Source organism: Chamaea fasciata, unplaced genomic scaffold (genome assembly GCF_029207755.1).
Source record: "Chamaea fasciata isolate MVZ Bird 193981 ecotype frontalis unplaced genomic scaffold, bChaFas1.0.hap1 SCAF_7, whole genome shotgun sequence".
NCBI classification, from domain to species: domain Eukaryota; kingdom Metazoa; phylum Chordata; class Aves; order Passeriformes; family Sylviidae; genus Chamaea; species Chamaea fasciata.
The window spans coordinates 58095903-58111998 of NW_027094092.1; the positions used below are offsets into that span (position 1 = coordinate 58095903).

At 44.1% G+C, this 16096-nt stretch overlaps 1 protein-coding gene across 1 annotated transcript; it reads left to right on the forward strand.

Annotated features, from left to right (window-relative positions):
* Window positions 1–254: 254 nt before the first annotated feature.
* Window positions 255–15743, forward strand: LOC136291852 (potassium channel subfamily K member 16-like). Its single transcript, XM_066186949.1, has 6 exons — window positions 255–452; window positions 2419–2539; window positions 4300–4466; window positions 6043–6211; window positions 8934–9094; window positions 15518–15743. The coding sequence occupies exons 1-6, from the start codon at window positions 258–260 to the stop codon at window positions 15530–15532; spliced, it is 828 nt and encodes a 275-aa protein (XP_066043046.1). The 5' UTR covers window positions 255–257; the 3' UTR covers window positions 15533–15743.
* The last annotated feature ends 353 nt before the right edge of the window (window positions 15744–16096 follow it).

A 16096-nucleotide genomic window follows, 5' to 3' on the forward strand; every position in this document is an offset into this window, starting at 1 on the left:
GTATGCAGAGAATGGAAAGTTTTTTTTCTAGCGGGGGGGTGGGGGTTTAGTTTGTTGTGGTTTATTTTTTCCCCCCCCCCGCCCCGAACTTCCCAATGGATGCATCTGGCAGCTCGCCGTCCCTGCCAGTGCAGGATCCCAGCGGAAACCAGAGCTGGGAGGGCTCTTCCTGCCCGGGAGAGGCTTCCCAGGAGCCTGAGGGATTTACAATCGCCACCTCTCTGCTCCCGGTCCCCTGCAGTGTGGCACTGAGGGCCATGTGCAGCGGCAGGCTGCAGACGGCTTTGCTGGGGGCTGGCTACTTCGTCTACCTGCTGGTGGGTGCTGCCGTGTTCCAGGCCCTGGAGAGGACTGCCGAGAGGCAGGAGAAAAGGGCAGCTGCCCAGATGAAGGAGGCTTTTCTGCAGAACTTCACGCAGCTCACGGTGGCGGAGATGGAGCAGTTCATGGAGGTGAGTGGACCTTGCTGAAGTCTTTTCTCCCCGCTGTTTCCCCAGCAGATGTTGTTTCCTACTCATCCTTGTTAGACTGGTAGCTCTCGCTGCTTTCCTGCTGATTGTGGTCACTCGGATGCTTCCAGCAAATCCGTCTCTGGTGTGAGCGGGCAGCTCACTCCAGCTTGTGTAGCTGGGAAAACCTTGTGTGTGTTAGCTATTAGGAAGTCCTCATCCCACAGTATCCTGGTTTTTGGGGGGGTCTTGCCTCCTGTTGATTCTGCTTTTAGTGGAGCTGTGCTCACACACAGTGAGTGGCATGGCAAGAAAAATGAGGCTGTCCGAAATGGATAGGTGTGGCTGTCACTTAAAATAGCGTCACAGATGGCACAAAGGAACAATAAGGAAACCTCTGTATGGAAAAATCAAACAAAAAACCCCCTCCAAATAACTACACGGAGGGTGGCACAATCAGAGTTTAGGTTTTGAGGATGCTGCAGAAATGAAACAGGTAGTCTGGCCAGGGGGAAGCATTTCTGGTCATGGCACAGGAAGATGAAAATGAATAAGGCTGTCTCTTCAACTTCAGTGTTTCATAGCTCTGTCTGCTATAATGCAGGAGAAAATGAGAAGTTAAAGCCTTGCTAGAAGCATTTCCACAGGGAAAACTAGTGGAGTTCCTAATGGACCAGTTCACAGAATAAAGAAATGTGGGGAAGAGCTGGTGTTTCTAATAGCACAACCAGCAACTCAGCCCCTGTTCCACCCATCTTCTTCACCTTGTTTTTTTATGGGTAGGGGAGAAGATTAAAAAAAAGATGAGCTTTTTAAGGAGAAGATTTAAAAAAAAGATGAGCTTTTAAAGGAGAAGAAAAAAAAAAAAAGATGAGCTTTTAAGACAAAGAAATCTTTGTCCAAGGACTATGGAGATTATTTTTGTTAGCCCCGATTTTCTGAGACATCAGTAAAAACATAATGAGGGAAGAAGCAGGGAGGAAGATTTTGCTGATGCAATTTATTCCGGCATGTGTCCTGCTTCTGGCAGGGCTCTATCCTGGATTTCATCTCAGGTGTTTCTGTAAAAACCAGCCTGTGTCCAGATATCCAGCCCAATGTTCTCTGTTTGCTAAAGACAGGTACAACTGGATTATATATATATATATATAAAATAACAGCACTTAGAATTTAAACCAAAGAAGAGTCTGAAAATGCATAAAGTGATAAATGATAGCACTGGAGAGGTGCGGAAGAAATATTTAATCAAGCCTTGTGTGGCAAGGCAGTCTCAACTCAACCCAAACTATCTCTGACAGATGTGCCTCTAACCTCCTCTCAAAGGCAACTTTGCAAACGTGTGTAAACGTGTAAATTTATCTTTGTATATTCGTGCATACAGTTTGGAGAAGAGTGTGTATGTCAGGCTTATACAAATCAATGGATTTTCTCTGCATTTAATTCTGTGACACTAATCAAAATACAGACTTTAAATGAAATTCTCAGTGTATCTCGCGTGTACCCTGCCACAACTCACTGATGCACCCCTGGGAGGGATCAGAGCCACTGCTCATACAGGTCTTGGATCCACCACTGCCATCTCGAGTGCAAGTCGAAATCCAACAACCAGCCACCCCTCATCTCTTAAACCAGTGCTCTGCCACATCCTAGTCACCCATATAGGATCATGATTTTCCAGACTACGTGACCTGAAAGAAACAAGGTCCTTGGTCACGCTAAAAGAAACAATTTCTCTCCAAACACCCAGTAGAGCAGTCAGCACAAACAGGGCAGAAGTTGAACACCCAAAACCACTGGATAATGGTTTCCCAACCTTGGAGGGGAAGGTGTGAATAGTGTCAGACAATCTCTGAAGTGAGGTGAGTGGTAGTTGCAGGAAAGGAGCAGTAGTTGGCTCAACCTGTAATATTTTTGCAGAAAGCACTTGAGAAAAGCAGCAATCATCACCAAACTTTGCTTTCTCTCCCAGAACCTGATTGAAGCCATTCAAAATGGAGTATACCCTGTTGGAAATGAGTCACAGTATGAAGAGAGCAACTGGGATTTCAGCAACTCCTTCTTCTTTGCAGGCACAGTTGTCTCCACAATAGGTAGGTCCAATGCTTTCCATTTATGTGTGCTTGTGTGTGAGTGTTGCTTATTATGTCTGGTTATTAGGACATGAATGGATAATAGTTTCCAGGATAAAATCTCCAGCCCTTTGTTGTCATGGGTGGCAAGCAGGCATGGACTTGACCATCCTAAGACCTTCCCACTGCACAGCTCCTCAGGCTTTATTTTGGTTTGTCAAGTATCAGTGGCCTTTCCTATTATTTCCCACTTGTTTCTTCTTTTCAAGTCATCTGTTATAATGTTCACTCTACTGATATTTGTGGGTGGGAGATAAACTTCACTTTCCTGGTGTTTATTCCAGGCTTTAAATCTGAGAGTGCTGTAAAGCATAAACATGTACAGAAGGAAGTGAATCCTGCTGGGCCCTGGGCACTGTCTCCGTAACCTGTTTTGAGGTGTTAATTCACATATTCAATTAGTAACATGCCAGGAGGAAAAAAATGGAAAGAGGTAAAGGCAAATGTTGAGAATTTTACACTGCTGCTTCGATCTGTTCTGACCTTTACTGAGCCTGCCTGCCCCTGCCTGCTTTGTCCTTTCTTTCAAATGTACATCCCAAAAAGTGCAGGCCTGCCAAACTTAAGGACAGAATCCATACTGTTGGCACCCGCTTCACAGTCATGCAGTGGAAGTCAAATCTATGTTTTTACAGAGTGGTGCTGAGGCCTCACTCCCACCAGACCCTGAGCACCTCTGCCTCACTGATCTGTGAGTGTGACATGTCCCAAGGGCCCCAGTAGTGTCCCAGCATCATGGGAGCTGTGTAAGTGCTGCCTGAGCCCACAGGGAGATTTCCTGCTGTAGAAGAGGAGGGTTCTGACCCATCATTGAAATGGGAATATTTCTGCAACAGGGAGCACAAGACAGCTCGTGCATTTGGGAATCTAGTAGCCCAAAAATCTCTCAGTTGTTTTGGCTTTTCCCCCAAAGAAAACACTGCATTTTCCAAGTAATGGATGCCTTGAGATGAACTTGAGAAATGCATTTTCCCAGGGACATTGATAGCATAAGAACATATACAAGGTTCAGTACTCTTGCACTCGGAGATGTACCTCATGGGGTCCAAGAGTCTTGAGACTAAAGGACATGTTTGGGGTTGTTCCCCTACTTAGATAAATCCTCTCTTAGTAGGACTTTAGGACAAACATCTCTCTGGCATGAATAAATCAGCCACCAGCAAGGCCTGGACTAATTAGCACCATCTATTCTAATGCACACTTCACTGCCTTGGGACTGGAATCGGTATCTGGACATAGCAACTCCTGGCATGTAGCCAAGGAGGTCAGTAACACACAGGCAGATCTAGAAGAAGCTGGAGATGGCTGCATGTGATTCCAACAGCCTGGGACTCCAACCCTGATGACTTCCAGATCCTCAGACTTCTATTTTCTGACTTTCCATGTATTTGTTACAGGACAGAACGTGTTTCCCATAATTACTTCTTGATGGTGTTTTTCTTCCCACTAAGGCTGTGTTGGGAACACACAGTGCTCTCTGCATTCCCCCAAACATGCAGGGTGAGCCACTTCATCTGCTTACTGCCTTTTTCAGAGGAAAAGAGGGTGCATTTGGGCTGAGAAGCACTAGCCACATCTTTTAGGGTCAAAGGCAGCCTGGATTGGAGTAGGGTTGAACGTGACTGTGAGTCACACGTTGCTGCAGTTCTTTGGAATATCTCCTCTGACCCATCTTTTTTTTTTTTTTTTTTTTTTTTTTTTTTTTTTTTTTTTTTAAATAGGCTATGGCACATTACATCCTAAAACTGCTGGGGGACAGATCTTCTGTGTGTTTTTTGCTCTTTTTGGAATCCCTCTGAACATTGTTTTTCTGCACCGTGTCGGTAAGATGCTCTCACTGCTCTGTAAAAAGCTGGGGAAATTCCTGTACGAGAAAGGAATGAGAAAGGTAATTGGTTTTACTTACTCAGGCATTCAGTTATATGTTCTTTTCTAGTGTTTTTCTCAAGTTTTATGCTGCCTTATCCTCAATTATATTTGCTCTTGTGCTGGGTTAGATGTTGTTTTAGGTCAGAAAAAGAGACATTCTTCCCTTGCAGAGCTAAGCAGACATGTAAGCCATAGAGGAGATATTCAGAGAAAGGGATCCATTTTGTCCTCCCATCTAGATGGCAGAAATCCAGCCCCCTTCAGCAATCAGTGGAGACAGTGGGCATCCCACCCCACTTCTTGAGACACTTAGCTCAGGAGCCAGCATCCTAGGGAAGTGCATGCATCCCTCTGAAACCAGAAAGGGTGATTAATCATCTCATCTTGAGGCAGCAAAAAGCAGCTGAGCTGTGCAAAGCTGTAAAAATTCGATGAGGTGAAGAGGTTTCCATAGATTTTGACTCAATGCATAGTGTGTTACCCCTCCTAACTGCTTACCCACTCCTTCAGTCCCCCTCCACCCTTAACTTTGACAGAAAGGAAGCATCAGCCTGAAGTTGCCCATTTGAGCCCAGTTGCTGAAGGATGAGGAGACACCTGTAACAAGCTACAGACAGGATGTCTTTTGTCTGGTTTATGCCCCAGTTTATTTTCAGCTCCTCCTCTTCTCTCAGCACTGCTGAGGAAGTGAGAATAGCTTTTCTGTGTCTCCTACTGTAATTCTCTTTCAGGACAAGGTATGATTGCTACAGATAACCCTGTTCAGATTGCTGAATTTCTTGTCATATCTGGCAAACTTAAACAGAAGATAAAGCTCAATCAGATACAGACTCAAGCATGTACACAATGCATGAAGGCATGAAAAGTTATCCAGCAGTTGCCATTAATTTCCAGGCAATCTGGTTTTGGAAAATTCTATACATAGGAACTATGTGTGTCTGGCTGATAAATCTCTACATATAACAAGTCCTGTTCTCATGTCAAAGCTCCTTCATGACTGCTGGGAAGTAGAATGGTTCAAAAGTCACTGTCCAGGCTCTTCTTTATCAAGAGCTCATTAGTTAATTTTTTTTTTTTTTGGTAGTAAGATATCCACTGGGTAGGAGCCAAGTTGTGGCATTGATCCAATGAGGAATAAAGTCAGTAATCAAGACTCTTGAAAACAGTACTGTCAGAAATGATGCAATTATTTTTTATTTAAAAAAAAAAAACCTCTTTAGCCATGCAAATCTGAATTTATGTGCCAACCCTAAACACCTAAAAGTTAAAAATGAAGTTGTATGGTGATAAGTGGAAATGGTTTGACTCTGGTAAATGTCATTAGATAGGAATTCCTCCAATAGTCACAGTCATTGATACAATCAGGTAAATGACTACATCTTCCAGGGCCACTGTGGTCATGCAACACCCATAACACCTGGCTTCCCTCTGCTTCTAAGCAAAACTAATACATTTCCAGAGGAAAAGTGCTCAGTGGAAATCCTTCAGATCCTCCTGATCCCAGACAGCCACCCACTTTGAATAGCCACCATTATATATAGCTTTTTTTAAATGTTTCAGATCATGATTATAATTGGACTGGTTTATTTTTTCAGAAAAAGATCAAATTTCTGACCCTTCTGTTCTTCCTGGCAACGGGGATCCTGGTTTTCCTGTGCTTGCCATCAGTCTTCTTCCAGATAACAGAGGGCTGGTCCTACAGTGAAGGAATTTACTTTGCATTTATCACCCTCAGCACCATTGGCTTTGGAGATTATGTAGTAGGTAAGGTTGATTCCGGGGAGGAAACACCTCAAAACACCAGAATAATGACTGTAATTCCCATGGGTTGACTCAATGTACTGTAGAGACAAATGTGTCAAGAGTCTTTGCCTTGTACAATTCTGGGGGGAAATACTCACTTCTCTGGGATTGTGTGTGCTGATAAGAGCACAAAGTCATCAAAACATAAGGAAATGAGGTGCTTTGGGGTGCAAAGAAGACAAGTATCTTGGTGAGGGAAGGGTGAGGGAAGGGAAAGTGGAATTTTTATTACCAAGAGGGAACAGTTTATGACAGTTGTACAAAACAAGGTTTGTATCACTGCTTCAGCCATCTCAGACTTATGTTTCACAGTGTAGAGTGAAGAAATAAGTGATTATGTTTCGGAATATACAGCTTCACACAACAGACTAAGAGTTGGAAATCCCAGTCATGGGAAATTGGGGAAATCTACTCGCACTATTAGAAGTGGGGCTTAAATATATACATCACTGCAAAAGTGGCCTTCTTTAGTCTCCTGAGTATCTCTGGAAGTTTTCTATCCTCACAAGACAGAGCTTAGGATTTCCCCTGAAGAAACACTGTTTATCCTGCACTCAAGCATGCTGGAATGCTTCTCAATGCCCGTGGATCTGCTGGGCAAAATACATTCTCCATGGAATAAGTTTCCAAAGGAACTGCAAAATAATTACCAGGAGCCAAATCAGTGTTGGTAGAAGAAGCAGGAAAACAACTGAACTCTAATTTCTCTAAATCTATTCCTTGAGAAAGTCTGCTGTACAGAATGGTGGTGAGTGGCTGGTGCCACTGAGCATCAGGAGAAAAAGTGAGCATCAGAATGTGGCATTGTCTTTCCTTGTGCAAATCACAGATGTGTTTTACAATAATGATAGCAAGCCTGGAAACCATGACTTCCATAACACTTTCCTTCTCTGCAGTCATATTGCTTTACAAATACAATTAATTTTATTTTAACCTTTTAATTGTTATTTAAAACAATTAGATAGGCCTCATGGCTCTATGATTTCATTTTCATTAGGGCGACTTGACTGGAGCTGAAATATTTTTCCGTGCCAGTGTTTATCTTAATTGGCCTTAACAACAGTAATAAAATGTTGATAAGTTTAATGCTTCACATCTTTACAATGAAGCGAGCAGAATCAATGACTGCTCTGAGAGTTATGCACTGGGAATTGCTTACAGGTGACAAATGGTTTTGCTCTGGCCAAATGGAACAGAACAGGTTTGAGTTGATTTGCATTTTAGTAATTCAAAACTGGTTTGTAGCTGAGCCTGCTTGGGGTAGGGAGACATGTCAGGAGGATGGCTCAGCCTGGATTTATCTGTTGGGGTTGGGAACACTTGTACCTATAGGTGATACCTCTAGGGTGAAACTCCCTGGCAGTTGCAAACTGAATATTCCCTGCTCAAGTCTGGTTTTGGGCTAACATTACAAAGATATTACTTGTGGCTTTGCTAACCCTACATCTTGAACTCCAGATAAGAGCACAATGAGGAGATGCTTTGTACCAAGGCTGAAAATCCCTTTGCCAACTCAATGCCAGCATTAGAAAAAGAAACATCTGTTGGATACCTGTCCATGAGGACAAACCTGCCCACTGCTGCCCCATTTCCAGAGCTCTTGGATAACAGAGAACAAAAATCTTGCACATTAGTCTGTGCAGTACAAAGCACGGCAGGACCTGAAAAGAGCTGCCAGCACCCAGGCTCCTTCTGGGCAGGTTCACCATGAGGTTTGTGGTGATCTCCCTGTCCATGCACATTGCTGTGTCATCAACTGTGTAAAGTGACCTTTGGCAGTGGCTTGGAGCACTCCACAAGCAGTTTCACCAAGTGTTCTGCAGATGCCAGGGCCACATCACCTGTGTCATGATGATCATATTTGTGTGGGGCCAAGCAAATGCTCTCTGTGTGTTGGGGGTGGGTTGCTGACATCTGAAGGATCAAACAAAGTGACCCATGCAGAACAGAGGCTGTGGGTCCTGGCTGATGCTGAGAGGATCAGACTGTGAAATAATCTTTGGCCCACTGGTTTCCAGCATAGGAAGTTCTGTTCTTGGCATGTGTCAGTAAATTCTCATCAGCCACGTTTTTTAAATGGAGGGAGCTCCTGAAACCATTTAAAAGTGAGGTAGGAATTGCAGCTACTCCCTTTGTATGATTGCAGGTACCTGTAATTTAAAGGAAATATTTATTAGGTTATAATTACACTCTATAGAAACACAGGGAATTACGTTCACCCAGATAATAATGGTTGTGTGGTTATACTGGCCCACTGTGTTCTGCTTTTTGTGCTTTGGGAGTTTGGGTATAATTCCAAGATAATACAATACAATTTAACACTGCTTCCCACATTATTTCATTTACCTGTACGTGCAGCAGTTGAACTGGGATTGATATGCAGTAAGGGGGAGAAAATAACCTGCTCTGATTGTAATCCACCTCAATCACAGAGTCATATATTCACTTCAATTTCAGTGTGTCATTTGACAGGCCAGCATGTATCAGTTTATTGCAAAAATAAGAGAATTGCCCAGCCTTAACCTGATGCTATGGAGCTGAGATTCTCCACTACAGCGAAAAAGTCACCTTAAAGTACTCAATATAAAACATATTGATGAATTCATTAGGCTGTTCCACTTTACACTGGCAAGGCAATTTTAACTTGTTAATTTTCTCCTTCTTTCTCTCCCCTTATCTTCAGGCAAACAGTCTGACAGGAAATACTTTTCCTACTATCGAGTGCTTGTGGCAATTTGGATTCTTTTTGGCCTTGCCTGGATTGCTCTGCTGTTTAATTTGTTGACAACAGTACTAGAAGATACTGAAAAAATAATTGTCAAGGATCTCCAGCAAATTGGAAAGGTGAGTAAGGACAATGTAGGAAGCCAGCAAAGAAGATGTTGGCCTGTTCAATTTATTCCAGAAGAAGAACTGCCACCACCACGTGCTGGAGTGGATGCACAGAAAATGGAGTCATTAACAGCAGATTCTGAACACACAAAAAATGATAAAGAAGTGTTTTCTAATAGCAAAACTATTGCCATAACATGTCAATAATTTAATTCTTCACTGGAATTAATTATTCTAAAGAAATTTCCATAGAAATTAAATTTCTCCTACCTTTTGCTGAGATATGACCTTTTAGAACTCAAGACTTGCAGTTACACAAAGCCTGAATATTAAGGGTGAGAAATTTGCTCCTCGGTTTGCAGCTAGATTGTGCTAACAGCCTGAGAAGTGCACTTGCTTTGCAAGGTGTTTTTAAGGTGCTTTCACAAAAATGCAGAGGAGGGGCATGGAAGAGCTTGCTGGTTCTGTTTGGATTTTGCAGCTTGTGAGAAATCATGTCTCTTCCAGGAGCTGACATGCACAAGCTTTTCTGGGGCATTGCACAGCACTTTTGGAAGAAGAAATAAGGGTATATAACTTAGTAGATGCCTGACTTGAGGCATCATATTGGCTAAGGTGTTACGGTCTGAAAGACATGTTTAAATGGCAAGACCTGAGCTCAGTTCAGAGACACTAGAAGCATCTAATGGACAGGGTTATGAAAAGGTTAGCATGTTAGAAATGATTGATTCTACCTCTTCATGTTTTATACTAAGATGAATAAAGGCATTTTCAGCTTTTATCCCTGTGGCTCTGAAAAACCTTTCTGATGGTGTTTATAAAGAACACATAAACCCATGTCTTTAGTTCAGTTTTTATATTTAAAGTCTTTCATAAGAACAGAGACCAATTTGAAGGGAGGAGTCCTTGCTGCTGTGTTTTGATTCCATAGGAACTGTGAAGCCATTTTGCAATGATTTTATGGTGCTGTTGCTTTCCAAGGGTGAGTGGTGTCTAAATCCTCAACCAGGTACAAAAAAAAAAAAAAAAAAAAGTCAGATCTGGGCATGGTTTTTCAGATGTGGTATCTGGCCTGCAGGTCACCTCTGGGTGAAGGCTCTGACCTTCAAAGGGTTGATCAATGTGCCACAGGCCTTATCTGTGTCAAAAAAAGTATGCAAACCCAACCCTGAAGAGCTGGCAAAGCAGCTGGGGTAGACAGAGTCATAGAGGTGAAACATCCCATGTGTGTTTATGGTCACAGTGCAGCCCAACACCATCTCTGACCATTCCTAATGTGTGCCCCAGCAGTGCAAGGATCAGGCAGCTCTGCCAAGCCCCCAGAACAACCCCTCTGCCAGCAACTGGTGGCACAAGGCTGCCCATACAGAAGTTGGGGTTCTCTGTACGTCAAAGTCCATGAACCTCCCTAAATGCTGAACTCACATCAGCACCCACAGGACGTCCCCAAGGCAGTCTGTAACTTTACCACACCAAGTCCCTCACTCTGACAATGCTGAACCTGTCACCTGACAGGTTATTGTGAGCCTCTCAAGCTCCTGTTTTGTCAGACTGAGTAATTCTTTTTTTCTCACCCAGGTGTTATTTACAGCATGACCAGCCCATGCCAGAGTTATTCCTGTATATGAAAGGGAGAATAAATTACAGCTATAAAGCAATTTCAGGTCATAAAGATGCAGTCAGCCTTGAAGTTGGATTCATAACTATCTCAGTCAAACAGAACCATGCTTCTTGCCAAAGCAATTCTGCTGGTTCAAGACCTGGCATGTAGACCTGGCCAAATGCATACTTTCTTTCCCTCCACAGATTATTTTCCAGTGTTACTCTCAAGGCTCCCTTCTCACCTCATACGTCTCACTGTCAGCAAACGTTTCTGAGGCAGCAGGAACAAGACCTGGCTGAAATCATGAAAGGGTGGCAGGGGTATCATAGGACACAGAAGTCCTTGTACAAGGCAGAATCCTATTAGTGTCACAGGAAACACCAGAGCCAGGCAGAGAAAGCAGCTGGATGCTCCCAGGCAGGAATCTCTTCACCTCACTGTTTCCCCCTCTCACTGAACATTAACCCACATTATTATTATTATTATTTTCCAGGCATCATTCTATTCTCTTTTTTTCCCCCAGCCCTTCCTAGAAGGAGCATTAACCCCACTCCCAGTCTAATGCAGGGACTGTCAGGGCTGCTTTAGGGGCTATGATGGTCCTGCCTTGGGGTGCAATAGCCATTTTGCCCAGCAAAATTCTTTTGCTCTCATAATTCCTTCCATGCCAGTTCCTGCTGTCTGATGTCACCCAGGCCTAACAGAGGGTTTCTTCAACTTCTTCCCACTTCTCCCTGTTGTGACAAATAGCTCAGCCCTGGAACAAGCTGCTGATGTCCCATTGTAACACAGGGTAACCAAAGATGCTTTTTTTAGACATTTCAGGCAGGGCAAGAGAGACATCCCATGGACTCTGACTGTAAACAGCAGGCACAGAGCCAGGTAGTGACTCTTGGAGCAAAACAGGACAAATTCTCATTCCTTTGCCCTGGTGGGTGTTTAACAATGAGCCTTGAAACCCAAGCACTTCCCACTTCCAGGAGTCCACCTGTCCTGTGTAGCTATTGCCATAGGGTGCAGGCATTTTAACTTATTCCTCCTGCCATGCTCCAGGGTGAGGATGTGGCACAGAGGAACTGAAAAAGCCACCCAGGCCAGAGGATCCAGGGAACATTAGCCAGGAATGGCCATCATGCGGCTGTCCATCCTCAGGCACCAAGAACTGAGGTGTCCCTTGAACTGTAGATACCAGCCTGGGAGCACACAAAACACATCCACAAGGATTAAAGAAAATTATAAAAATAAATCCTCTCGGGAGAAACTCAGCTGCTCTGAGGAAGAGGGCTGCCCATTCATAAATCGGTACGGAGGAGAAGGGTCTTAGCTTTGCTCCTTGTGCCCTCCAGTGGCTGTGTGCTGCAGACCCTTTCCCTTCACATCCCTGCCGGGTTTGGGTGGCTTTTCTCCGCCTCCCACCGTGCAGCTCCGTTTTGTCAGTGGGAACCAGAGGACACCACCCTGTATTTTTATCCAGTTCATACGGGCTTGCAAAAGGCTGAAAAACGTCTCCTTCTCCAGAGAGAGATGGGGATGAGCACTTCAGACTGGTCCAACCAGGGTCCCTGTCTTATGTCCACTCTGAGACAGCCCTGTGGAGGCCAGCTGAGGATGTGATGGCTTTCTGTCAGCAAACCATCACAAAAGGATTCTCACTGGCAGCACACACGGTGCTGATGGTGGGGAGCAGTCCCATCATGTGCCCCGTGCAGAATCTTCCCATGCGCAAAATCTGCTCCAGGGTCAAGGCACACATTCCCACTCCCTGCCCCACAGGGAAAGGGATTGGTCTGGAAAAAATGTGCAAAAAAAGGCAAGTTTGGGTGCAGGATTTGGGGCCTGGAGCGGCTGGCCCCCTCTGCAGCAGCCTGGAGGGCAAGCAGTGCCTCATGCAGCACCAGGGTGGAGATAGGAGCTGCAGATATGTGGAAGGAAGAACCAGCACCGAAGGGTGTGTGGTCCTCTCTGCTGGGAAAGGCAAGGGGAAAGCCTGGGAAAGCTGCAAGCCAGGGTGGGAGAAGAACTTTTTTGGATGTGATATTGTTCCTCGTTCTTCAGCTGAACGATAAATCTGTCTCCAGAAGGGCTTAGGCACAGGGACAAATCTCTCCAGGGCTGGAACAAGCAGCCTTTTCCAGTATTATCATCCTCAGATCATCACACAACAGCAGCAGGAATTGTCCTCACATCACCCCTGGAAGGGGGAATTGTTGATTCCTGTGCAGGTAACAGGGCTCCAGAGAAAATTCAGTGTATCCCAAACTCGTGCATCAGACCTCTGGCTCTCTCAGCCAGGACCAGGTGTCCTGGCATTGCTTACTGATAAACTAGACGCAGACAGTGGTTCTGTAGTTGTTGAGGTTAAAAAAAAAAAAAAAAACAAAAAAAAAAACAAAAAAAAAAACCAAAAAAAAAAAAACAAAGCCCCACCAAAAAAAACCCCCCAAAAAACCAAAACTTGAACTGAGAGCAGAATTAGAGCAGAGATTCTACTCCACATCTGGAGATTTAAAATAATCCCAAGATTTTTAATTCATGAGTATAAGCCGGGCTTTGCTTTTCTTCTGCACGTTCCCCTTGCCCAAGGGACAGAAACAAGGAATAAATCTGTTCCAAAATCCCTGTTCTGCCAAGTGACAGAGTGACAGAAATCCTCTGGAGACCAAGCAGAGGGGTTCTCCACTGGCAGATCTGTACTGCCTGCAGCCTTTTCTGAGAGCAGCTCAAAGCCCTCCCTGTGACCCATTCCCATTGCTCCACACAGGGGAATCCAATTTTCACAGAGCAGCCTCCTGTGCAACTGCCAACTCTCCCACTGCAGCTTGTTTTCAAACGGGAAACATTTCCAAGGCAAGCCAAATGCTTTCCAATACATTAAACCAGCTGCTGAAAAACTCCAGGAGTAGGATTGTGAAATATATTATCTGGGATTAAATGGCAGCAGCATGTTCCTGCATTCAGTCTGTGCTGCTCCGCATACATCACCCACATCTTTGCTGCCAGGTAGGAAACTGTGTGCACTTCTGCACTTGAAACCAAGGAAAAGCCAGGAGGAATTATTTTTCCCCTCAGAAATTCAGTTGCCTCCAGAGAGAACAGGAAAAACTACACTTTGATCTGTCTTTAATTAGTATATGGGCTGTTGGGGATCATTTGAGGTCTCCCTCAATTAATTGCCAGTTCATTTGGAGAGATTATTTTTTTTTCTGGAAGCAGAGGCACCGCTCAAAGCAGTGGAACACCTTGGCTAATGTAACATCACACAGCCCGTGGGATAATTTTTTTGCAGCAATTGCTAAGCATGGGCCACACACATGCTGTTTTCCACTCTGTCACACTTGGACTTGTGCTTTCTCGCCTGACTCGTGACCAAAAGGCTGGATCCAGCTCAGAACTGGTTTAACAAACACAACTAATCACTCTACAAAGCTTGCTTGTAATCCATCCCTCATGATCACACTCAAGGAAACAAAAACCCCAGGTTTTGGTGCCAGCCAAGTCCCTTGTACCATCCTAGCAGGATTCAAAGTGGTGTTGAACATAGATTGTACACCAGATCTCACACACACTGTGAGGAAAGGGGATCCTTTGGGATCCCTCACATGGATGTCTGAGGACCAGCCTGGGGCAACACTGACTTTACTACATTACTACTGAAGTCAATATTTAGCCATTCCGGGCCTAAAAAGTTGGAGGGAAGCAAAAATGCTGCCTCCAGAGAGCCTTGTTCATGCTCTTGCATCCCTGCAGCCAGTCTCACCTCCAACCCAGAACAAGAACTAAAACCTGCTTAGAAAAATTCAGCATTTAATATCACAAGTGGTTCTGGACACAATTAGGGTAATTCTCCACCATGGCTTTGGAAAGGTTCATTATGCTGAGTTAAAATTAGGGCAATTATTGAATCCATTTGATTTCCAGTCTGACATGACTTAGGAGACATGTCTCCTGAATAAACACTTTCCAAATTTCTCTTTCAATTACTCTTTCATTTGTGGTTGGAAACTACGTATGTACTTTGTGGTGAGATGCTGAAGCATGAAATAATACATCCCCAGAAAGAGAGATACCCTGATAAGCAGAACAATAATAACAACAAGCATGAGTCACTGAAAAATGAAGGGAGGTACAATCTACAGTTTAAGTAGATGGCTTCCTTGAGAGGGATTAGCCAGAAAGATGCTGATGTTCTCAAAGAACAAATGTGGTTTGAGGTGAATCCAGCTTCTTAAAAGTAAAAGATGACTGTTCATCTTTTGGCATGGAGAAAATCATGCATCAAGACCAGAAAAGAGCATAAGTCAGAATTTGTACTGAAAGTCCCACAGAATTCACAGTTCCATTCATCTAATGACTCATTGAATGCTCTAAAAGCAAGGTTAAGGTCTTAAATTTAACATGGCTTTGGAGATTTACTGGAAACAAAGGATGAAACCTAGGCAGGTTTCATCTGTGTATTCTCAACTTCAAAAGTCCAGGCATTAATCTCAAAATAAAATAAACACTGCCTGAGAATTAGAAAGATGCAGGAAGGCCAGTATGGGCACCTTCCAGTTGCTGGGCACCAATTCTCCCTGTCCTAGCAGTCTGCCTCTTCACAAAGCACGCAGGAGCTATTCAGCATCACTGTTGTGCAAGTCTGCCACAAATCAATGCTAGGATTGGGGCCTATATATTGCCCCAAAGTAGATATAAATCAATTAGAGGTCAATGCCAATCTCTGCAGAACTTCAGCCAGTTTCCCAATTGCCAGTGTAAAAGTCCAACACATAAATTTTTTTAATGTATTTTTTTTCCTTTCTTCCTTTCCTTCCTGATTTATTTCTTCCTTACAGCCTTCAAGTGGGTGATGGGATGAAGAATGGATGCAACAGAGCTCACTACAGTCCCAGAAATGCATGGGCAACTCCTGGAGAACATGGCCCAGCAATAAGGCATACGAAGTGCTTAAAGGCTGAGTGTAATGACAGCATTTGGGTGATGCCAAATAGCCAAAAATTGCCAGGGAGAAACAAAAAAGAGGAATTTCCAGAAGTGGTTGTAGAAGTCTATTCATTGCTTGCAGCCAGTTTCTGAGCAAAAGCCTGAACACAAGCTGCCCATGCTTTTTGCTCAAACATGGGTCATTTTTAGGACTGGTGTTTCTTAACACTTCCCAGTCATCATCTCACAGGTCTCTGTAGCAGTTCAGCCTGCCTTGGCAAACCAACCAGTGAAGGTGGAAAACATCCTCCAGGGATGTCAAGGGAGAAGCACCGTTTTTGGTGCATGAAATTTGCATACTGGCTTTTGTAGCAGTGAACATTGCTCAACCCTACCGGAGTGGGAAGGGCTTCGGTGTGGCAGCCAGAGTGCCTTCCAGCTATTCTTCTGGGAAGTTAAAACATGACAGGAAATTTCCATCCAGACCCCCT

Excerpts from the sequence above, each read along its gene's own strand:
- LOC136291852 (XM_066186949.1), top strand. The coding sequence starts at position 258 with ATGTGCAGCGGCAGGCTGCAGACGGCTTTGCTGGGGGCTGGCTACTTC. Across the intron at positions 453-2,418 it reads AGATGGAGCAGTTCATGGAG|AACCTGATTGAAGCCATTCA; the intron begins GTGAGTGGACCT and ends TTTCTCTCCCAG. Across the intron at positions 6,212-8,933 it reads CTTTGGAGATTATGTAGTAG|GCAAACAGTCTGACAGGAAA; the intron begins GTAAGGTTGATT and ends CCTTATCTTCAG.